The sequence below is a fragment of the Mchenga conophoros genome, linkage group LG2, assembly GCF_057382185.1.
Source record: "Mchenga conophoros isolate Kocher_MC1m ecotype Shallow Benthic linkage group LG2, M_conophoros_male_GT1.1, whole genome shotgun sequence".
Classification (NCBI taxonomy): Eukaryota; Metazoa; Chordata; class Actinopteri; order Cichliformes; family Cichlidae; genus Mchenga; species Mchenga conophoros.
In genome coordinates this window covers 27,597,416-27,616,426 of record NC_140527.1, presented here as the reverse complement: position 1 = coordinate 27,616,426, position 19,011 = coordinate 27,597,416, and the positions used below count along the sequence as shown (strand labels likewise).

At 43.4% G+C, this 19,011-nt stretch overlaps 1 protein-coding gene across 3 annotated transcripts in view; it reads right to left on the bottom strand.

Annotated features, from left to right (window-relative positions):
- nlgn3a (neuroligin 3a) overlaps nt 1-19,011 on the bottom strand; it is a 133,715-nt gene that overhangs the window by 10,812 nt on the left and 103,892 nt on the right. For all 3 annotated transcript variants that reach the window (XM_085291310.1, XM_085291318.1, XM_085291326.1), the window contains one exon: nt 1,594-2,383. In XM_085291310.1, coding sequence (XP_085147436.1) covers nt 1,594-2,383 — 790 coding nt within the window. The remainder of the gene's footprint in view (nt 1-1,593; nt 2,384-19,011) is intronic.

Sequence of the window (19,011 nt, the reverse complement as noted above, 5' to 3'; positions counted from 1 at the left end):
CACCTGATTGGACGGCAGATGATGTAGAGACAGATAAAAAAACAGAACAAGATTTCTGATGGCATCCCATTCAGGATGGGATCAATACCCCTCTAGGAACAGGGATTGTCAAATTAAATTTAAGTTGTTAGAAATGATTACTAGTAGTCATACAAAATGGTCCGGTTTTGTGATGGGTGGTGGGGAAATTGAGCATAGTGGGGAGCAAGAGACACCCAGGGCACGAGTGATTGACTGGGCCCAGGCTTAGGGAATCAATACCGCTGAGGGCAAGAGTTTGATATGCCTCCCTGATAAGTCTTTGTGTCTTTTGGTCCCCGGTATAATAGAGCATAGATAGTATTTCCAGCCAAACACGCACACACGCAGCCACAGTACACACACATATGGACGCAAGTATACAGAAGGGCAGGCAGCCATGCACCCAAACAGGCAGCCAAGCACGAATAGCACAGCACACATTCTGCAGGAACATTTAATCTTCCTCACATTCAATATGTCTCAGGTTTTCAGACTGAGACCCAGGAAGTCGGGGCAAAAAATACCTCAGAAAAAATGTCTCTCTTGAAAAATGCCTTTTCTGCCCTATACAATCTATTGTAGAGCTTCCTTTCTTCTGCAGCTCATTTTTTGCGGCACAGAAGTGCTATTAATAGAACTGAAATAGGATTTTTTTTTTAAAATCTGTAACCTTCTATTAATAACTTAGCAAGTTCATAATTGCATGCGCACTAGTTTAACAAATGTAAAAGTACAGTTGTTAGAAAACACATACCAGGGGGAATGTGGAGAAGCACTGTGTTTCTGCAGGAGGAAACACAACACAAACACCTGCCTGATCTGAGATCAGAGATTAATATATCCAGTCTACCCACTGTTAAATGAGCTTCTGCATTTGTAGCTATCTGTTCATGTTCCTTATGGTTTCTTACCACTGCACAACTACTACAGATTGTGCTGGTGAGTTTATGCTCTTAAGACGGTCTATGGAGTGGTAGAAATAAGCTACCGGAGGAAGAGCGAGCACAAGAAAACCCACACATAAACTATCAACATGCATCCATGCATGCATCCATCAGTCCATCGGTTCGCCCAGAACATCTTACTGAGCTGGCCTTAAGTTAAGATAACACTCTGTAACCCTCGGGGTAAAACCTCAGTCATCAATTTTAGAGAGTAAAGCTTCAGGTAAAAATGTAAGTTACTGTATACTAGGACTGCAACATATTTTTGATCAATTACTAATATATTTGTACGATTTAAATGTCCTGCTTTATCCAGCAAACAGTCACAGCAATACAAAAGAAAACATATTCACGTCTTGATCCAACAAGTGTTTTGCATTGTTTTCTTACAAAAAAAGGCTTAACAATTAAAATAACTGAAAATAACTTAAATAACAGCTAATTGATTAAATGACTGATCCTTTTATCTTTACAGTGTGCTTTTGCTGAGTAGAAAATGAGCAAACAGGAAATTGACTACTTGAGCACATAGGCATACATCAATATCAAGCTGCTACCATTATGAATACGTTTGTAATTTAAATGGCAATGGTAGCTTCCCTCTGATGGAAAACTAAAAAGTGCTCACCCAGTCTTGGCAAAGTTGGTCCAGTAGGTCATGACCACAGCACTCAGCATGACATCGTTCTTGGAGAAGTTGCAGGGAAAAAGGTCAGTGGGACCAATCATAGGAATTCCAAAAACATAGGGCACCTCATCGCCATGGGCGGCATCAGACCAGGCGGGCTTCATCAAGCTCTGGCAGTGATGGTAAAAGGCGTAGAAGTAGGTGGGCGAGCCATAGCGAGCGTGGAGATCAGCCGTAACCACCGACGGCTCGACCCACTGGTGGTCAGTAAATAAAGCCACCAGCGTTTTTCGTCTGGTCTCAGGATTGTCCCTGTCTGCCCAGTCTGTATACATGAACTTAATGGTTTCCCTAAGTGTGTCCTTGCCTTCCGGGTACCCGTAAAGACTGTCCACAAAATCGGACACAGAAAAATCAAAGTCATTTCCAGATACGCCGTCCTCTGAATCCACCACGTTCTCCACAAACCGGAGCCCTTCACCCTGGTTGACCCCCAGCATAATATCATAGTTGAGAAACTCTCCTTGCTCCATTAGGATCTCAGGGTCGTCGGGAATAACATCACCATCAATTACAGGTCCAAAGGCCACGTGGTACCTTGCAGGCTGTATGTCCTGCTCCACCAGCTCCCTGGAGCTCTTCTTCCTCAGACAGTCCACCATGTCTGATGTGTCCAGCACATTACAGCCCACCTTCTCTGCCAGGAGACGCGTATACTTGACCGGCTGATAGTTCACTGCCCAGCTGGAGAGGGCTGAGCCGCTCTGAATGATGGCTCTGTGGAACAGACCTGCACAAGGACACAAGAAGAGACAAGATGATGTTTACTGTTGTTATTCTGAAGGATAATTCAGTTATGCACTATACTACATGATAGCAGTTAATTTCGTTGCTGCCATGATCAAAAGGGGGCTGTCTGCTACACAGTTGATAAGAATAACAAAGGCCAGACAGAAAAAGTCCTTGTTGCCATGCAGAACAATAATGGAATCACTGCCGTGATAATGAATGTGCAGATGGCCTGGTCTCGCCGACAGCTCGCAGACATGGGAAAGAATCAGCGCTCTGTCTGTCATCCTCTCTTCCCCTATCCATCTCTACGTGCCCTCTCGGAAAATGAATCAAAGCTGCCAAACAAGTCTATACCGTAAAATATATTAACGCCGAATTCCCTCATGCACATGCACCACAGTTTGATTTAAGAATATATGAACCCTGTTTCCCATCCCCTCCTGGTGATAACGTTCTTTTCAAGGTAGCTTAAACTGGGTGAAGCAATTACACACAGACTTTTTGCGCTCATTATATATGCATAGCACCCCTGCATCAGTTATATGTCAGTTTTTTTCACATAGCAAAATTGAAGTCTTTCACATTTTTTCCATGTGGAAGACCACTAAATTCAACATAGTGGGTGGGTGGATTTCTATAAATAATAATAATAAAAAAAAACCCTGACTCCCGCTCACTGCATTTGCAGAAGTAGCTGCAAATTTTTAAACTGGCACTAGAACACACTGCGGTGGCAAGCAATGAAAGAAGACCAGACTGCACAGAAAAGGTCTCACCTGCTTGTGCGCTGCAGAAATAGACACATGTTGAAACAAGAGTCAACAGATCACGCATTATACGAATCTACATGGAAGTTTGTTTCTTGTGTGTGGGTTTTGAAAAGGGGGTGGAGGTGGTTCAGAAATCAAGGCGAACGCATTTACAGTCTCACGGGGAGCTCTTGCAAATTAAATTACATTTTAGCTGCACTGATGTATGAAGGAAATCTGAAATGACTGTTCATCAAGGAACAAATCCAAAACAACAAACATAATTTCCTTAGAAATAATTGGAAAATTTGAGAAGAGTGAAGGTAAAACGACATGCACCCCCCTCCACACACCTAGTGTCAGTTAGGCCTCCCTCATATCACCGGCAGTGCCCTGTCCTCGACAGCACCACTCATCTGCACTCCAGATATGGTTTTCGAAAAGCACAAGTGCTATTTTACTGATCTCAGAGAAAATCAGAGGCAAAGCTCCTACCACTTGACCATGCCGCTTTATTGCTCACGGCGCTATCATTGCCGGAGTCAAGGAATTCCAGTGAACTCATGATATTGAAAGCCACAGCGGAAGAAATACTCCTGAAATGGCATGCATTAAAAAAAATGTCATTAGACATCCCACACTGAAGCCAAAAAGACTAGCAGAGAAACATACAGGCACGCAGACTCAGTTTGTGATTTTTCAGCATCAGTGTGGGTGGCTGTGCTGAAATCTTTGTGTTTATGAGGTAAACAGCAGACTTAAGTGCCAGATATATCACTTTGGTAGTCTTAATCAGAGGCGGCAGGGGGTTTATTTCTTCTTGGCGAAGACGGAGTGTTTATTTACAGAGCTATTTACATTTATTTGTTCTCAAGTAGTAAGTAGAATTAATGTGTCTGGGTGAGTGAACTGTAAAGCGTTTCTGTTGTGAGTCTGTTCACTAGTATATGATGCATTTTAATGTTTATTTCAAGAGCTGATCTATTCTATTTTTCTACTTGTCTGAATATAAGTTTTTGACTTAATCCCCTGTGCCACACTGTCATTTTTGATGTCTTTGTTTTTCTGTCTATGTGGATAAGACCTTCCGCCTTCAGTGGCGCTGGCCTCACAGTGCCCCTTGAACTGAGCTGTGGTTGTGCATCTCCGCAGGACGGTGGCCTGTGCTGTGTCCCACGGAGCGGAAGCAGATGTCGAGGGCTTCGCCCACTTGAAAGCATTAGAGGGGCAGTCGCAAGATGAAAGATGGCCGCTTGGAGGCTGAGAGAGGGTAGGGGGTGGGCTGGGGCTTAATCCTGCCATCCCTCCCTCCTCTTCTTCCTCCTCCTCTCCTCTCCACTCGCCTTCCCCTCCCCTCACTCTTTAGTGGTATTGCCTCTCTTCACATCTCAACTCTGATTGCGCTGTTCAAATAGAGCCAGTCATGGTGCAGGAAGTCTGTCCTGAATCCCAATGCCGCCAGCAATACCACAGCCACTTTTTGAATGTCTTTGATCAGAAGTTGCTGTAGGAAAACGTTTGCCAGTGCACAGGTTCCTGTGATTGCCAAGGCGATTTGACAGACATACGTATATCAAATCCGTTTGCAGTAATTGGAGAGAGCTGCTTGAGTGTACCTTGGCTGGGTCCCATGTCCAGATACACCCCAACCAACCAACAGATGGCCAGCTGCTGAGGAAGCTACAGCCAGGTTGACACTCCTGGATTTATCTCCTGCTTTGGTTGATGAAAAGAAGGACGAATGAATAAGGTTTTACTATTGTTTTGTCAGGAAACATATAAATCCAGCACTCAAGAGCTGTCACTGGGCCGATAAATATGTATTAGAGCTGTGTGTGATGAGCCCCACTGTGGTCGGAAGCTCACTGGGGAAGGTCAAAGAGAGAGGAGAGAAGTGCACAGGCTTTATCACCCACTGAGGGAATCCACTAATTATCCACACTGGGACGAGGATGTCTGCATATGTGAGAGCACACTTGTGCGTTTGCATGTGTGTGTACGTGCATCCACGCATGCTTTTGCTGACTTTGATTGATAAAGCAAAGAGATGGGCCTGTCGATGGATAGAGCAACCGTTGACAGGCATCATCATGATGGGAATTAACCATTTGTGACACCGTTTTGTCTCTAGTATCTACTCTGACACCTGCGGAGGCAGTGATTCCTTACGCGCCATCCGGGTGAATTAAACAGAAAGTGCACGAACGCACGCGCAGCATTAATATCCACCAAGTTTTATTTTGTAAAAGCAACAGATAGCCTGATTATTATCTGCCTGTGTTTGACATGCGAGGACCCGACACCCAAACTGTGAGCAGATCCATCAAACTATAGCATTGCTGGCAGATTGAGGTCACGCTGAATTATGACTGGAGCTGCAAGGTAATCACTCATTGGGCCCCTGCTAAAATGCTGTTGTGTCGCCCCGCAGCCGCCTCTGTGCTGTGGTTTTCTGACCTCGACCGCGTTGCCCCCCCCCCCCCCCCCTACACTTGATCCTCGCTAGACTCCCGTTAAACAGGCGTGTAGTTCAGGCCCCGTATTGGTGGAGTGCCTTGTGGAGATAATTCACTGATGATAAGAAAGAAAGAGCTTGACCTTGGGGCCAATGATGACCATCGCATCGGTTGGAGAGCCACACACACTAAAACACACCCACAGGCTCAGACAAGTTTAAACATTGTTTTGACAATAACAATATGGATAACGTGCTGATACTAATGAGCAAATCCTGCATCAGTGGAGAGAGTAGCATGACGTGGTTGTACTTTGGATCACTGTGATGTATTATGCGGCAGCTACGGGCATGTGTGAGAGTTCAGTCTGTGTTAATGGACAAGGATGCTATGCTGGTGCCAGTTAGTGCGATAAATGACTGTACTCTGTAATCTGGAACAGCTGGCAAAATGCACTCAAGCGTCAGTGGTGAGTTTCATCAGTCTGCGGTGCCGTGATGTTTTTAACGGCAAAATCCATCCCACAGAACCGCTCCAAATGCCATCCGCACAAACAACAAGGAAAAGAAAAAAACAAAGAACACCTTCATAAGTTTGGACCGGCTAGGTCTCATTTCATAGGTCAGCGATTCATTTTTCCTTCCAATATTCCTACACGACTTTCAAAGCTATTATGGACAAAAATATGCAAGGCAGCAAAATGTTATCAAAACTCTTCTCCAACACATAAAAGCCATCGCAGGGGAGAAATAACGTAGCCATGGGGACATGTATTTCTCGCTCCTTTTTCTCCTCGCTAACAACTTGTTTTTTTTTGCTTGCTTCAATCCATCCCCTGCTCTGGTTTTCCTCCCTCTCTGTTGCATTCACGCAGTCTCCTTTTCTGAGGGACCACGCTGAGTCCTTCCCTGCTGATTATTAGACATAAGCTTGCGTTCAGCGGAGCTTGAATCCTCTGAGCCATCTTACCTCCACCATCTCATCACTGTAAGCAAATCTCCACAGACCCGTGGACTTTGCAGAGCCCCCCCTCTGTTGAAAGCATTTCTCTCCGTCTACAGCCAAACTAGGCTAGCACAGTAGTTGGACACAGTAAGTGTTGTTCTGCCTCTCTTGCTGCATTTCACTCAGTCGGTAGTGTTGTTATCTTCTTCCAGGAATCCACAGTGTCAGTGTCTTTTTTTTTCCTTTTTTTTTTTTTTTAAATTAACTACGGGAATAAATGAAGTGAACTTAATGCAAATAATCGCATGTGAAATATTTAAAGCCAGGTGGGAGACCATAAAATCTGTCAAATTATCTATCCTTGGCCGGTTGCAGTTAAAGCTGTTGTCTCCATGGCTACAGCTTACAGGCAGCATCCACTTAAACACAAGTGCCTCTGGTCTGATCATGCATTAGTCCATGGGTAATTTCACATCGGTATGGCAGCCCCGAAACAACACCTACATTGTTTTTTCTGTTCCATTAAAATTTCCACCCAACACTAAACTTGTCAACTTCAAAATGACACTGACAGAATCAACATCCGAGCAAAATGACTTTTAGGACAGCAGCGTCTTTGAAAATACTTTCTGCATTCCCTTAGGCTGCAAGGACATTTTTTAAAGGGACAGTTCAGCCCAAACTGAATGTCCATATTTTTTCTCTGGCATGTAGTGCTGCTTTAGATTGTTTGGCGTGACAAAAAAAGCAGGGAACAACTTTGAAAGTTTGGACTGGCTAACTTGCATTTTACAGTATAGGTCAGTGATTCATTTTTTCTTCCAGTGCTCTACTTTGGGTGGCTGAGTCTCAGGAGGTACGGTAGGGCTTTGGGAGGTTGGTGGTTCAATCCCTAGCTGCTCCAGTCTGCATGCCAAAGTATCTCTGAAGATATTGAACTGTTGCTCTAAGTGCAACAGGAGTGAATTTAAAGCACTCAGACTTGGAAAAACGTGTTTGTGAATGAGGCACGTTGAGTGCTAGAGTAGAAAAGTGGCATATACGAAACATTTACATGACTTTAAAAGCTGTTACGGACAAGGTGGATTTATCCATCTAGATTGTTTGGGGTGAGGTGGCCTTAGTCTTAGACCACCAACAAATTCATTTGAAAGCTTCTCTTTCCAGATGTCATGATGAGGTCAGTCAAAAAATTCCACAAGCCTTATGTGAGCATGTATCCATGAATCATTCCTTTCCTATTTCCTACCAAGACACAGCTCCTCACCCATTTACTGTGGAAAGGGAGGCAAGGAACTACCATCAATGAGAGACTTGTGCTCATGACAGTGAGACATGATGTAAACGTTAATGGCTTCACCTCCAGGCTGAGCTGCAGTAGGTGCACACATCCTTTGACTCTTGGATGGAGACCGGTGTAAAGAACATACCTCTTGCATAAACAAAAAATGCACCAAGATTTTTGGAATTTAAAACAAATAATTGTGTCATCATTTATGTAAAGGAATCTTCAAAAAACATGTGTTTGGTGCTGTGTTTTTCCACTAACATAATAAGGCGATAAGGAGTTTGCATGCTCTCCCGGTGTTTGCGTGGGTCCTCTCCGTGTATTCTGGCTTCCTCCCACAATCCAAAGACATGCAGTTAGTAGCGTTAGGTGAATTGGTGATTCTAATTTGCTTATAGGTGTGGATGTGAGAGCGAATGGTTTTCTGTCTCTCTGTGTTAGCCCTGCGACAGACTGGAGATCTGTTTAGGGAGTACTCCACCTCTCACACTATGGTAGCTGGCTACAGCCCCCTTGTGACCTGGGTAAGGGTAAGCAGAAGAGAATGGATGGACAACAAGGCAAGTTCTATCTAGCTACTTTATTTTTAAGAGAAATCTATAGACCCAAAACTGGGCAACTAACACCAAAGACAATCTAGATATGTAAATAGTATTACAGATCAGAAAGAAACATGCATTTTTTTTTATTATTATTATTATTATTTTTTATCTAGGTGATTTGTTATTTGTAGTACCTGCTTGCTTAAACATTAAAAATGAAAAAAGACATAAAATAGCCCACTTATGATTGATTGCATGCACAATTTATTTAGCGTCAGAGCTACAACTGTTACTAGTACCTACAGTAGCTTCAATTCTTTTTCCCTCTAAACTAGATTTACTCTGGACCTGTTTCATAACAGATGATCCAACAGGATAGCTGCCAAAGAAAATGTATCGTCCTCCCAGAAACTGACAGTTTTTTTCTTTTTTGTTACCGATCATAATACAGACGTACACTGTTTCCTAATTTGTAGCAAACTTTAGCCTGGCTTAAATCCCAGGTGGCCTTGTAGCAACACTTAAGTGAAGAGCAGGCTTTAACACAGGAGGACTGCCCTATGTCCATGTTTCATCATGCCCATAAAGAGACAGTGGCTGAGGGGCCAGCGTTTTCATCTATCAGTGTGAGACATGCTTCATGCCAGCCCTATATAATGTTGTTTGAAGCTGTTGGTCTTCTCCTCCAGCCTCTGTAGAGACTGCCTGCTTGCCTGCAGGCTGTGGCTTAGGCCAGATAAAGAGTTTGATCCATGAGGGTGGATGGATGGAAGAGGGAGGGAATGGGGAAGCAGAACAGAGGAAGGGGAGGGGGGGGCAGAGAGAAGAGGAAGGCTGGGCAAAGATGAAGGTATTAGTGAAGGAGAGGCGAGAAAATGTGAAACAGCGTGAGGCAAAGGGGGAGGAGGCGAAAGGAGGAGAGGAAAGGAGGGTAAAAATGACCCCGCTGACAGGCTGTACCTAGGTTTAAGGATCGATGTGTATCTGAGCCCAGTGAGTGTGATATCTCCTACTAATCACGACACGACATCCACTGGTCAATACCTCACACTCCAGGCCTCATCATCACACACGCTGACCTCCCCCCTGTCTGCACGGACAGCACAACAGGGCCACGACTCCTCCTTGAACTCATCAATCTGGCTGCTAATCACATGGCGTGCACGCCACACCTGAGTCAAACAGTATTTGTGGACTAATTCTCAGAATTTAATTTAGCCGAGGATCGGTGTGGGCGGAGTTTACTACACCAGGACATTCCAGATTAGTGTGCGTTGTCATTCAGAATAAAGCAGATTACTCTGCATACATCTTTGTGATTGTCTGAACTTTTTGTTGCTTCTGCGCTGCACTGCCCGATGTGACAAATTGGATCTGACATTTTCAGCAGGATGACGCTGCCATTTATTCGAGCATCATACGTGATCCAGTTATGATGTCCACTCACAGAGAGAGAAATACAAATATAAAGGTACCCGCAACACTTACTACACTTACTACACTTACTACTGGATGATAATAGCATTTGTAACACTTAAACGAAGGTTAGAAGAGCTTTAAAGCTCTCTACCGTGGTGGCTAGAAGCCAGAAAAGCACGTGGAAACGTGTTTGATGGATGAAAAAAAAAAATCAAAGGGTGCATGCAGGCTTGTTTTTTTTTCGTTTTGGGATTCACTATGCAAGAAATAGAATATGTATAAAACATGAATGGAGATCTTTCTATGCGACACAGAGAGTTTCAGTTTAGAAAGGAGGCAATCATTCCACAGTTTTTATTATTGACTTTATGCATACTTAAACAATCTGCCCTTTTCATGCACTTGCTCGTTCAGCTGCTTCCTGTTTGGATGCTACCAGTGCATTCCCAGCACTGCTCACCTACAGTATGCATGCACACACATCGAACTGATTTCATTACTTCTTTCCCCTCTCAGACACTCTGCTACACCAAGAGAGACAGAGAGCCGGCGCTGTGATTTTTTTTCTCCATTTGCACTCATGCATGTGTCACTAATGCTGCAGCCTCTGAAAAGCAGAGAAAGCTATCTCTCTGTCCTTCTAATGCTAGCTCGCTTTGTGCAGTTGCTTTTTTTAGGCGATTTTTCGCCACGCTCACTCCTCACTGCTGCAGTGCTAAGATTGGCCTGATAGCTGTGTACACACAACAACGTGCACTGTCAGCGAGCCTTGACAAGGCGTCGATGTGGAAATGTGAAGAATAATGAGTTATTACAGGGTTATCTGTGTGTATCTCCATGTCATGACTGTGTAAGCGGCTCTGCTAATCTCATTAGATGAGACAAGTTGTTAAAGATGTTTTCTGATTTCCTCTCTCTTCTCTCTTACTGCTTCCACAAATAGATTTCAGATCAGTGTGCTGAGAGGAAATGATTAGTGCTTTTAGCTCCCACGGAAACCGGTTTTTCACGAGAGAATTGTGCAAGTGGCTGCTGCGTAGCGCCAGTAAAAAACATCTGACTCCTGTTGTTTCTAAATATATGCACCATATTTTACACCCCATCTGCATTGTATAGCAGCCCCAAAGCTTGGTTCATTTTTATATATGCAGCCAGCAGTGACAGCTGGAAACAAAGAGAGCACTGACTTCAAGGAAGCTAGTACAAATCAGATGTAAAATATGTCTAGCATGGGTGGGTCAAAGATATAAGTCACACACAAATACGACAATTCAGCCATGAAATGAAAGGATGGGAAGCTTCTATTCTTGGCGACATCTTGCCAATGACAGCCAGATGGGACGGCTGAAACTCATTTTTGGGCCAAGGAAAGCCACGGAGAGGGCGCAGTTGCATTTGTGACAGACAAATTATCACAAGGGGCGTACAACCCCCCTGGGGGAGGCAGAGAAGTAAAGGAAGAGTGACAGGGAGAGAGAAAGAGAGCCCCGGTCAAAGTCTTATGGAAAAAAAAAAAAAATTAGCTGTGAGCTGTAGGGGTATGGGAGGTGAAACTGAGATGGATACGCACAACCCAGCTAAAAGCAGTTGGTGGGTGGAAGCTTACTGTGCCTTTTCACAGACTTCCAAAACAGCAGATTGCTTGCTTGCAAGCCTTTGAGTCTTGTTTCGAATAGACGACGTCCCTGATCTGATTGTAGCTTACAAACAAAGGCAAACAATGTTCATGCGCACAGAGCTGATGGCCAAGCATGCACATGTGCGTCCTCAAAGCATCATTTGTCTCTCCAGGGAAGTCCAATCCTACTCCGGCTTACGTAGAAAATACCTAAAGGCGATGTTTATTATATATACACTATGCAAAACACCCACATAAATACTAATGCACACACACACACACACACACACACACATACACGGGCACATTCAACAATTCAGGAAACTCATTAAAAACTGCACGCGGACCACCTCGTAGGCAGCAACCTTTTTTCTCTGACCAAGAACATCAACAACTCTTTTAATCTAAAACAGCATAAATGAACCAGAACCAGAGGACACACTGGAAAAAAAAACCTCCCCTGGACGTGTTGTAATTCCTGCTCCACTCTCGAAATTACAGTGCTCTTCCTATTAGAAAGACTCCCTCCATTACAGATGCCTTTAAGGGTCAGTGCTCACACCAGCAGCAGAATCTGAGCTGATTAACTATTGTACCATGCATGAACGTGCCAGGGCGGGCACGGGTTCCAACAGGGTAAACATATTCTTCTAGCTGTGCCTGTGTCACTCTGTGTTCCTCTCTCGCAACGTCTGACACCACTGTTCCCTGCTCTGCCCGTCGTGCCAGCAGCCCTGCAGCCAGAAGCCACAAAAGCTTTGTTTAATTCAAGGCGGCACTCCATGCAAACAGCGGCCAAATATGGGAGGGATATGCGTCTCCTTCTCCTCAACCTCATTCTTGTGCACACATTAAAGATAGAGAGCGACGCTGAGTCTGGGATGGGACCTGATCTCAGCACCTGAATGTGGAATTACCTGCTCTGAAGAGGGCAGCTGGGTTTGTTCACACACACACATAAACACACACTACCATGTGTGCCCATCAGTAGCCTGCCTACTGTGTGCAGTGAAGAGATAGCAACAGTGTGACAACAGCCTATCCCTGGAGAGCACTATGCCTGCCTTCCCTGCCTCATGCTTCATACTGTAAATTCCCATTGAGTCAATTACCGTGGCAGACTCTTTAGCCACCACAGCCACTTACTGTAAGTGGACGTTGAGACAATTGGGTTATGACATGTTCTGCTGTAAAAATGGTTTGGAAAAGTTCCATCGGCAGCAGAGGCTCCCAGAAAAATCTACTCAAACAAATCAAGTCAACTGGAAATCCGAACAATTAAGAGCTATTTGTGCAGCCTATCTGAACTCAGCAACCAGCGACTGAGCATCGATCCTCCTCAAAACTAATCTCGATCAATCCATTCAAATGTTTTTATTTTGATTAGAAAAATACACAGAGTTGCTGAGATGTTGACTTTAGTAATAGAGATTAAAAATGTGTTGACCAAAGTGTTCATCAATCTGAAATGCCTTGTTTTTTTTCACCCCTTCTCTCTGCCGTCCAAACTGAAAAACATATCGCAGCAAGACAAACAGGCCGACGTATGGATGAACCGAGCTGCCGACATCTATTCTCATTGTGTCACAGACAAAGAACAGAGGACGGGGAAGAAGAGGGAGGTCATGGGAGGATAACAGGAGGATAGGGGTGTGTGTGAGTGTGTGTGGGGGGTGATAAGACTCTTAAAGTTCCTCAGTGTGTGCTACTGTCCCCGGAGAGTATTCAAGGCAAGGCAGAGACTCTCTGCATAGGAAATAGCACTCAGCATGCTAACTGTGACTTTGCATTCATTGTGAGGAAGACACAAGCATCTTAATGTATCGGGTGACTCATGCAACCATTTCATCTCGAATACGCGCTTGCTCCAAAAGCTCGGATAAGAAGGCTTTGAAATGATTGCAGTGTGATTTGTGATTTGGAAAATGTAATTTCTCAGCAGTTTGAGATCGCAACATACCTGAGATTTCCAACTGAAACGGCTTTGCTACTAATGCAGATTTGTCAAACCAGTGCTTGAACTATTTGATTTTTTATTTTACTGAAGCCCTAAAAAACCTTAAATAAGTTTGTTTCTTCATTTGGGCAGTTTTATTTTCTCAGCTAGTTGACAGCTAAGCAGCATCGCTGGCACTTGAAATAATTTACTGTAAGTATTTCCATTTAACCGTATTTTGTGCAGCTCTGCCACCTCTTTGTGAGGTCATATTCGGTTATGATGCTCTGCAACTGTGAGTAAATATAAGCCTGTGTATTAGATTTTGGAGCCTGAGATGAAATCTAATTTCTGCGAGCTGAGTGAGAGAGATTGCTTGCTGATACATATCCAAGGCCACATCTGGTAGACCCTATCAAATATACATGAACTTGTGGAGATCATGATATGGCAGCGCTCCCATTATTTCCCCACGACCGCAGCACATTCGTGCTCATTGTATTCCTTGTTCGATACTGCTGCCGACATTTACTTTGATATTTACAAAGTTTGCAAAAGACAAACACAGCGACACACTCACACACACACCTTCTGTGTCGGTGCTTGCCAAAAAATCCTGGTTACTTTCTGATCTCTTAAGGATACCATTTAAGAACTGAAGATTGTAATGGAGGCAATAAAGCATGGAGATGACTTTCCTGATATTGAAATGTGACAGTTAATTTCAGTCATTGGTGGAGCCAGCTGATAACAGATTGATAGTGTCACAAACTGTAATGGACAAGTAATTAATATCTATTGCGCTGCCTCCATTTGGAACACTAATGTATCATATTGAATTTCAGATGGGGGGGGGGGACGAATGACAGAAAACATCTCAATGTCTGGCATGGAGTCAACCTCATTTCAATCCGGGACGGTCTAATAACAAGGACTATATACATTCCCCTTTCAGAGCAGCACTCCAACCATTTTCAATTTTGGCAGGGGAGAAAGTAGAGTATTTTTACCTCCAGTCTTCTCTGTCAAACTCTGAAAAGGCCAAATGGGAAGTGGTGGGCAGTTTCTTCACCACCTCAATACCAAATATTGTGGTGGCTGTTTACAGTGGAGTCGGGCTGCAGGGAGTAAAACACAGAGTGACAGGCCGAGGTCTCGGCACAAGGGCAAAAAGCTGTGAGTCTCTTCCCTGGTCACTTCATTCACTCCTCTTTTGTATGTGTGTGTGCGTGTGTGAGAAAGCCCGTACACAGAGGCATCACTCTCTTCACTTATGTTGTATGCATATATAGCATATACATACATCTGCATTCTGGTTAACTTTTGTCATGTCGCTGTGTGCTGTGTGCCCATTCAATAGTTGCCGTTCCACCTCAGCGATCAGCTTCAGATTATCAGTCTTTCACAGTCAAGAGGCAAGAGGAGACGAGAGAAGATAACAAACAAAAAAGAAAAAGAAAATATAATGGTCATGTGAGAGCATGCGCGGTTATCTTTGTCGTGTTTCAGTCCTCTTTCTTGGTGCTAAAATGCTTTTCAGTTTTCATATCCTCGCCTGTATTCTCTTCTCTCTGTTGTGCCTCGTGCTGCCAGTGCCATCAGGCACACAGCTGTAGCCACATGAATCCGCCCGGAGAGGGAAAGTATGTGGTCTTACATGAACACATGGAGTGTGTGTATGTGTGTATGTCTGTGTGTGTAGCTGTGGTGAGGTGAGCACAGAGATCGGGGGAGGGGGGTGCAGTATTTACACAGGACAACCTTTAATGACAGTCAGTCCCACGGGTTTGGACCTGCCAAAACCAGATTGTGTGTATGAGCTGTGTGCTAAAAATGTCCACCCCACTTTTTGTGCATGTTTGTGCAGTACTGATGCGAGTCTGCAGAGATGAGTTATGAGTGCGCACGGGTGTGTGTGAATGAGACAGAGTGTGCTAGTCTATCAGTTAGGCCGCATACTGGCATGCTTCACTTTCTCAATGTCAAGCAAACACATATTCAACAGCAACTAACGTCACAACACTTGACACATATCGCACCCACAGACATTCTTTTCCAGCGCACATTCAGAGTGGCATCGGTAAGCCTATTGCCATTACTATAGAATATGTCATTGTCAGCTTTCATCACCACCTAAAGAAATGACAAGCGGGTCTGGGGCCTCGTTTATAAATCAGTGCGTAGGCTTGATGCTAAAATTGTGCATGCACACAAAGGAATATGTACGCACACCTGCAGTCAGTGTACCCGTTATAAATCGCAGTCCACCTGGAAATAGGGTGGATGAGCTTCATATCCCATCATCTAAACACCCACATTCAACTATATATGGTCAGTGCAAATGAATGTGCATCGAGTGATGTCGCTCATCAACAGGTTACGTGGTTCTCTAGCAGTGTGAATCCTTGCACATCCATCATGCAGCTTTATGCACGAGTGTCAGCATGGTTATTTCTTCATACCTTCCCCAAATAATCAATATTATCCAGCTAGATATACAACAAGGAAAACAACTTTTTTATTGGGCAAAAAAAGCCTTAATTTTATTTTTTCACTAAAAACTGTTTGATATAACAGATGCCACAGTAGCATCTATGCTATCGCTTGAGGAGCCACCATTGTTGGTTTTGAACAACAACTCTCACACTACCTAACACTTGTGCTGATTGGTCAGAATCGATGAGGTTTAACTAGCTAAAGGCTTACAAACATGGATTCCCTGAGGATTCCCTTGCTAGATAATAAGAATATGGATTATATAGTAATAACATGTTATTCCAACAGGAACAGGAAACACTTTTCTTCATCATTCTCATGCCCGGTTTGAACTTCAGCAGGTCATCTCGACCATATCGACATGCCTAAAAGCATTGAGTTGCTGCCTCGTGATTGGCTGATTAGACGTATTCATGTTAATGAGCAATTAAACAGGTATAGCTAATGCAGAGGTTGGTCAGTGTCCAAATGAACATGTGTATATATATCTGTATGAATACAATACATATATGAAGGTGTGTTCTTTTGACCAGAAATGTATATGTATATAAGTCTCTATATTGTATTACTATATTTATCAAAATATGTTTGATTTTCACAATAATTTATTTAAGGCCCACCAACTATTTGTTTGACACTCCTCAGCAAATTACATGGTCTATCCATGGATCCTTGGATAAAGTGACAACAGCCACTGAGCAAACACCATCTGCTGACTGTTAAAATGTATTAATTGGAGCTAGAGTTTTTTTGTTTTGTTTTTTGGTCGAAACAGCAAGCAGTAGTGTTTCATGTTTACTAAATTAGATTTAAATTATTTCATTTTTAAGTGCCATAAAGGCAGTATGAATAAAACTCCTGATCACAGTGTGTATTTGTAGAATATCGCACATACTGAATGTTTATCACTTTGATAGATGTGCTCGGTTTAAGACTAAAGGGCTACACAGATATATTTGCATTTAGCAAATCTGACAGATGAATGTACTTAAGTGAATTAATGAAAAATGCTGTGTTCTCAAACTTTAAAATACTTAAGATTCATAAGTGCACATACATTGTTTTATTCTCAACTTTTTGCACTTTAATTGTCTCATGTCAGCAATTGTCTTATGTTTGTCCAACATGGTTTTATTACTTGCCAGGGAAAGAATTACTTATTCTGTGTACACTTCCTGAGATTTCAAAGTGACAACAGAGTCTGCACTTGCTGTCATTTACTGTAAATAGCTGGGAGCATATCTGTTCTACCACACACTGATTCCTGTCAGCTTCTCACCATGAAGCTGTGCACTTTGTTTGTCTGCATTTCTGCATGGAAACTGTTACTGACTGGCTTGTGTTAATTCAATGAAGTACTTCCATGGTAACATGTTTTCCTGTTTGAATTTTAATCAAACATGAGCCAGTCTTTTTTAGCCAGGGATGTGTTTTGGCTGTAAGAGTGGGTGCAGTGTTTTTGGCTCTGATCTGTAGCTGTTCCAGTGAATGCCATCAGATATTCACAGTGCCATCTCTGATGTCACAGCTTTCCATCCTCCTTGCCAGCTTCATCAGTTTTGACACAGAGAAATAGACTTGTGCGTTTGGGTCTCTGACAAATTACAGCAATACAATCTACAGTCCTTGAATAATTTAACACCGTACTACTTTTTTTTGAGGGGGGGGGGGGGGGGGGGGAATTGGAAAAAACAAAAAACACAGACACACCAAACTGCCCACTTTTCTCTGCAGAAGGTATCATCTGCACGTCCTCTGAGATTTTGAAATCTTGTATCTTTCTTTATCTACAAGTGAGGAGCATTTTCCTGGCATCGTAGATGCTGGTGGCTGTCTCCAGAGAAAGCGCAGGTGCACGTGCTCCAAACATTTTCCCTGTGGGCTTTGGTCGGAGAGAGAGAGGGGGGCAAAGCAAGTTGGAATAATAGTTGATCTATGCCGGGAAGGATTATTTTGTACATCTCTTTAATAGAGACCAGAGGGAGAGGAGGAGTAGCAAAAGCTGGTAGGACTGTAGTAAAGTGACTCTGTTTCATATAGAGTCTCCCTCTCCTCCTCCTAATGAGCATTCTATTAGCAGCTAGGGGACGGATTTAGGCAGTTAGGCATACGGAGAAGGCTGGCTAACAATGCAAGCGGTTAGCTAAACAGCTGTTCTATCTCTGCTGCCACCTCCCATCTTCGGCTAATGAAGCCCTCACCGATGAACAGGAGTCCCGTGACATGCAGGAGAACAGCCACAGACATTCAGTCAGGGACTCTCAGTCACTCACAATCCTCCTATAAAGTCTATGTCGAGGATAGCTTCACCGATAGGACAACTCGGGCTCCAATTAGATGGTGGCTCTAAGGGGAACCCTAAGAATAGCACATTGGGCGAGCAAGCTCAGACAATTTTATGAGCACTCCGTCCTGCTCTGTATTTGGTAACCAAACACCGACTTTGTGTTTTTCTGGCTGGAAAATGTCCGAAGCTATGAAGCATTTCATATCAGATAATAAACCAATCACAGGGATGATTTTTGTGAAATGTTGCACTGTTACATTTCATTATCCTCTACAGTGTGAGCAGTGTTCACAGTGGTGGGCATCGATCAAGATTAGTGGCACGCCATATGGGTTTGTCAACATCCGAACCACTGCAGAGGATGCGCGCTCTCCAAACAGCCTTCACTTAAACAAGGAGAAATGATTCAGGGGTGCTGACTATTTTTCATATTATAAAATATGATGCAGCATTATGTCTGGCTAACAAAAAAAACACTATTTGTTTTACTTAAATGTTCAGTCTGTCAAAGGCTTGATTATGTACTGAAAGCCTGGGTCACCTTCAAAAGGATACACAGTTAAGATTTACTTTGCAGGTATTCTTGTTTGCTTTGTTGAGCAGTCACTTTAGCTGTCAAAGCCTGCTGGCATGCTTAAATGAAGTGCTGTTTTGAATGTGCAACTGCATCAAAGCTTGGGCAGGAAGTGTCAGGATTCTAAAAGTCTGCTTAGATTTTGAAGCAATTAGCCAGGTGCGCTTACTGTGGGTGAGAAAATAGGAGTTCAGTGCAATTTCTTTTCTGGTCGTTGTTCACACGGTTACTTCTGCCACTCTGTTGAATATTAAACACCACATCACGAACAGCTCTGAGGCGTAAGGGTTCCTTTTAGTGTTTTAGTTAATCTGAC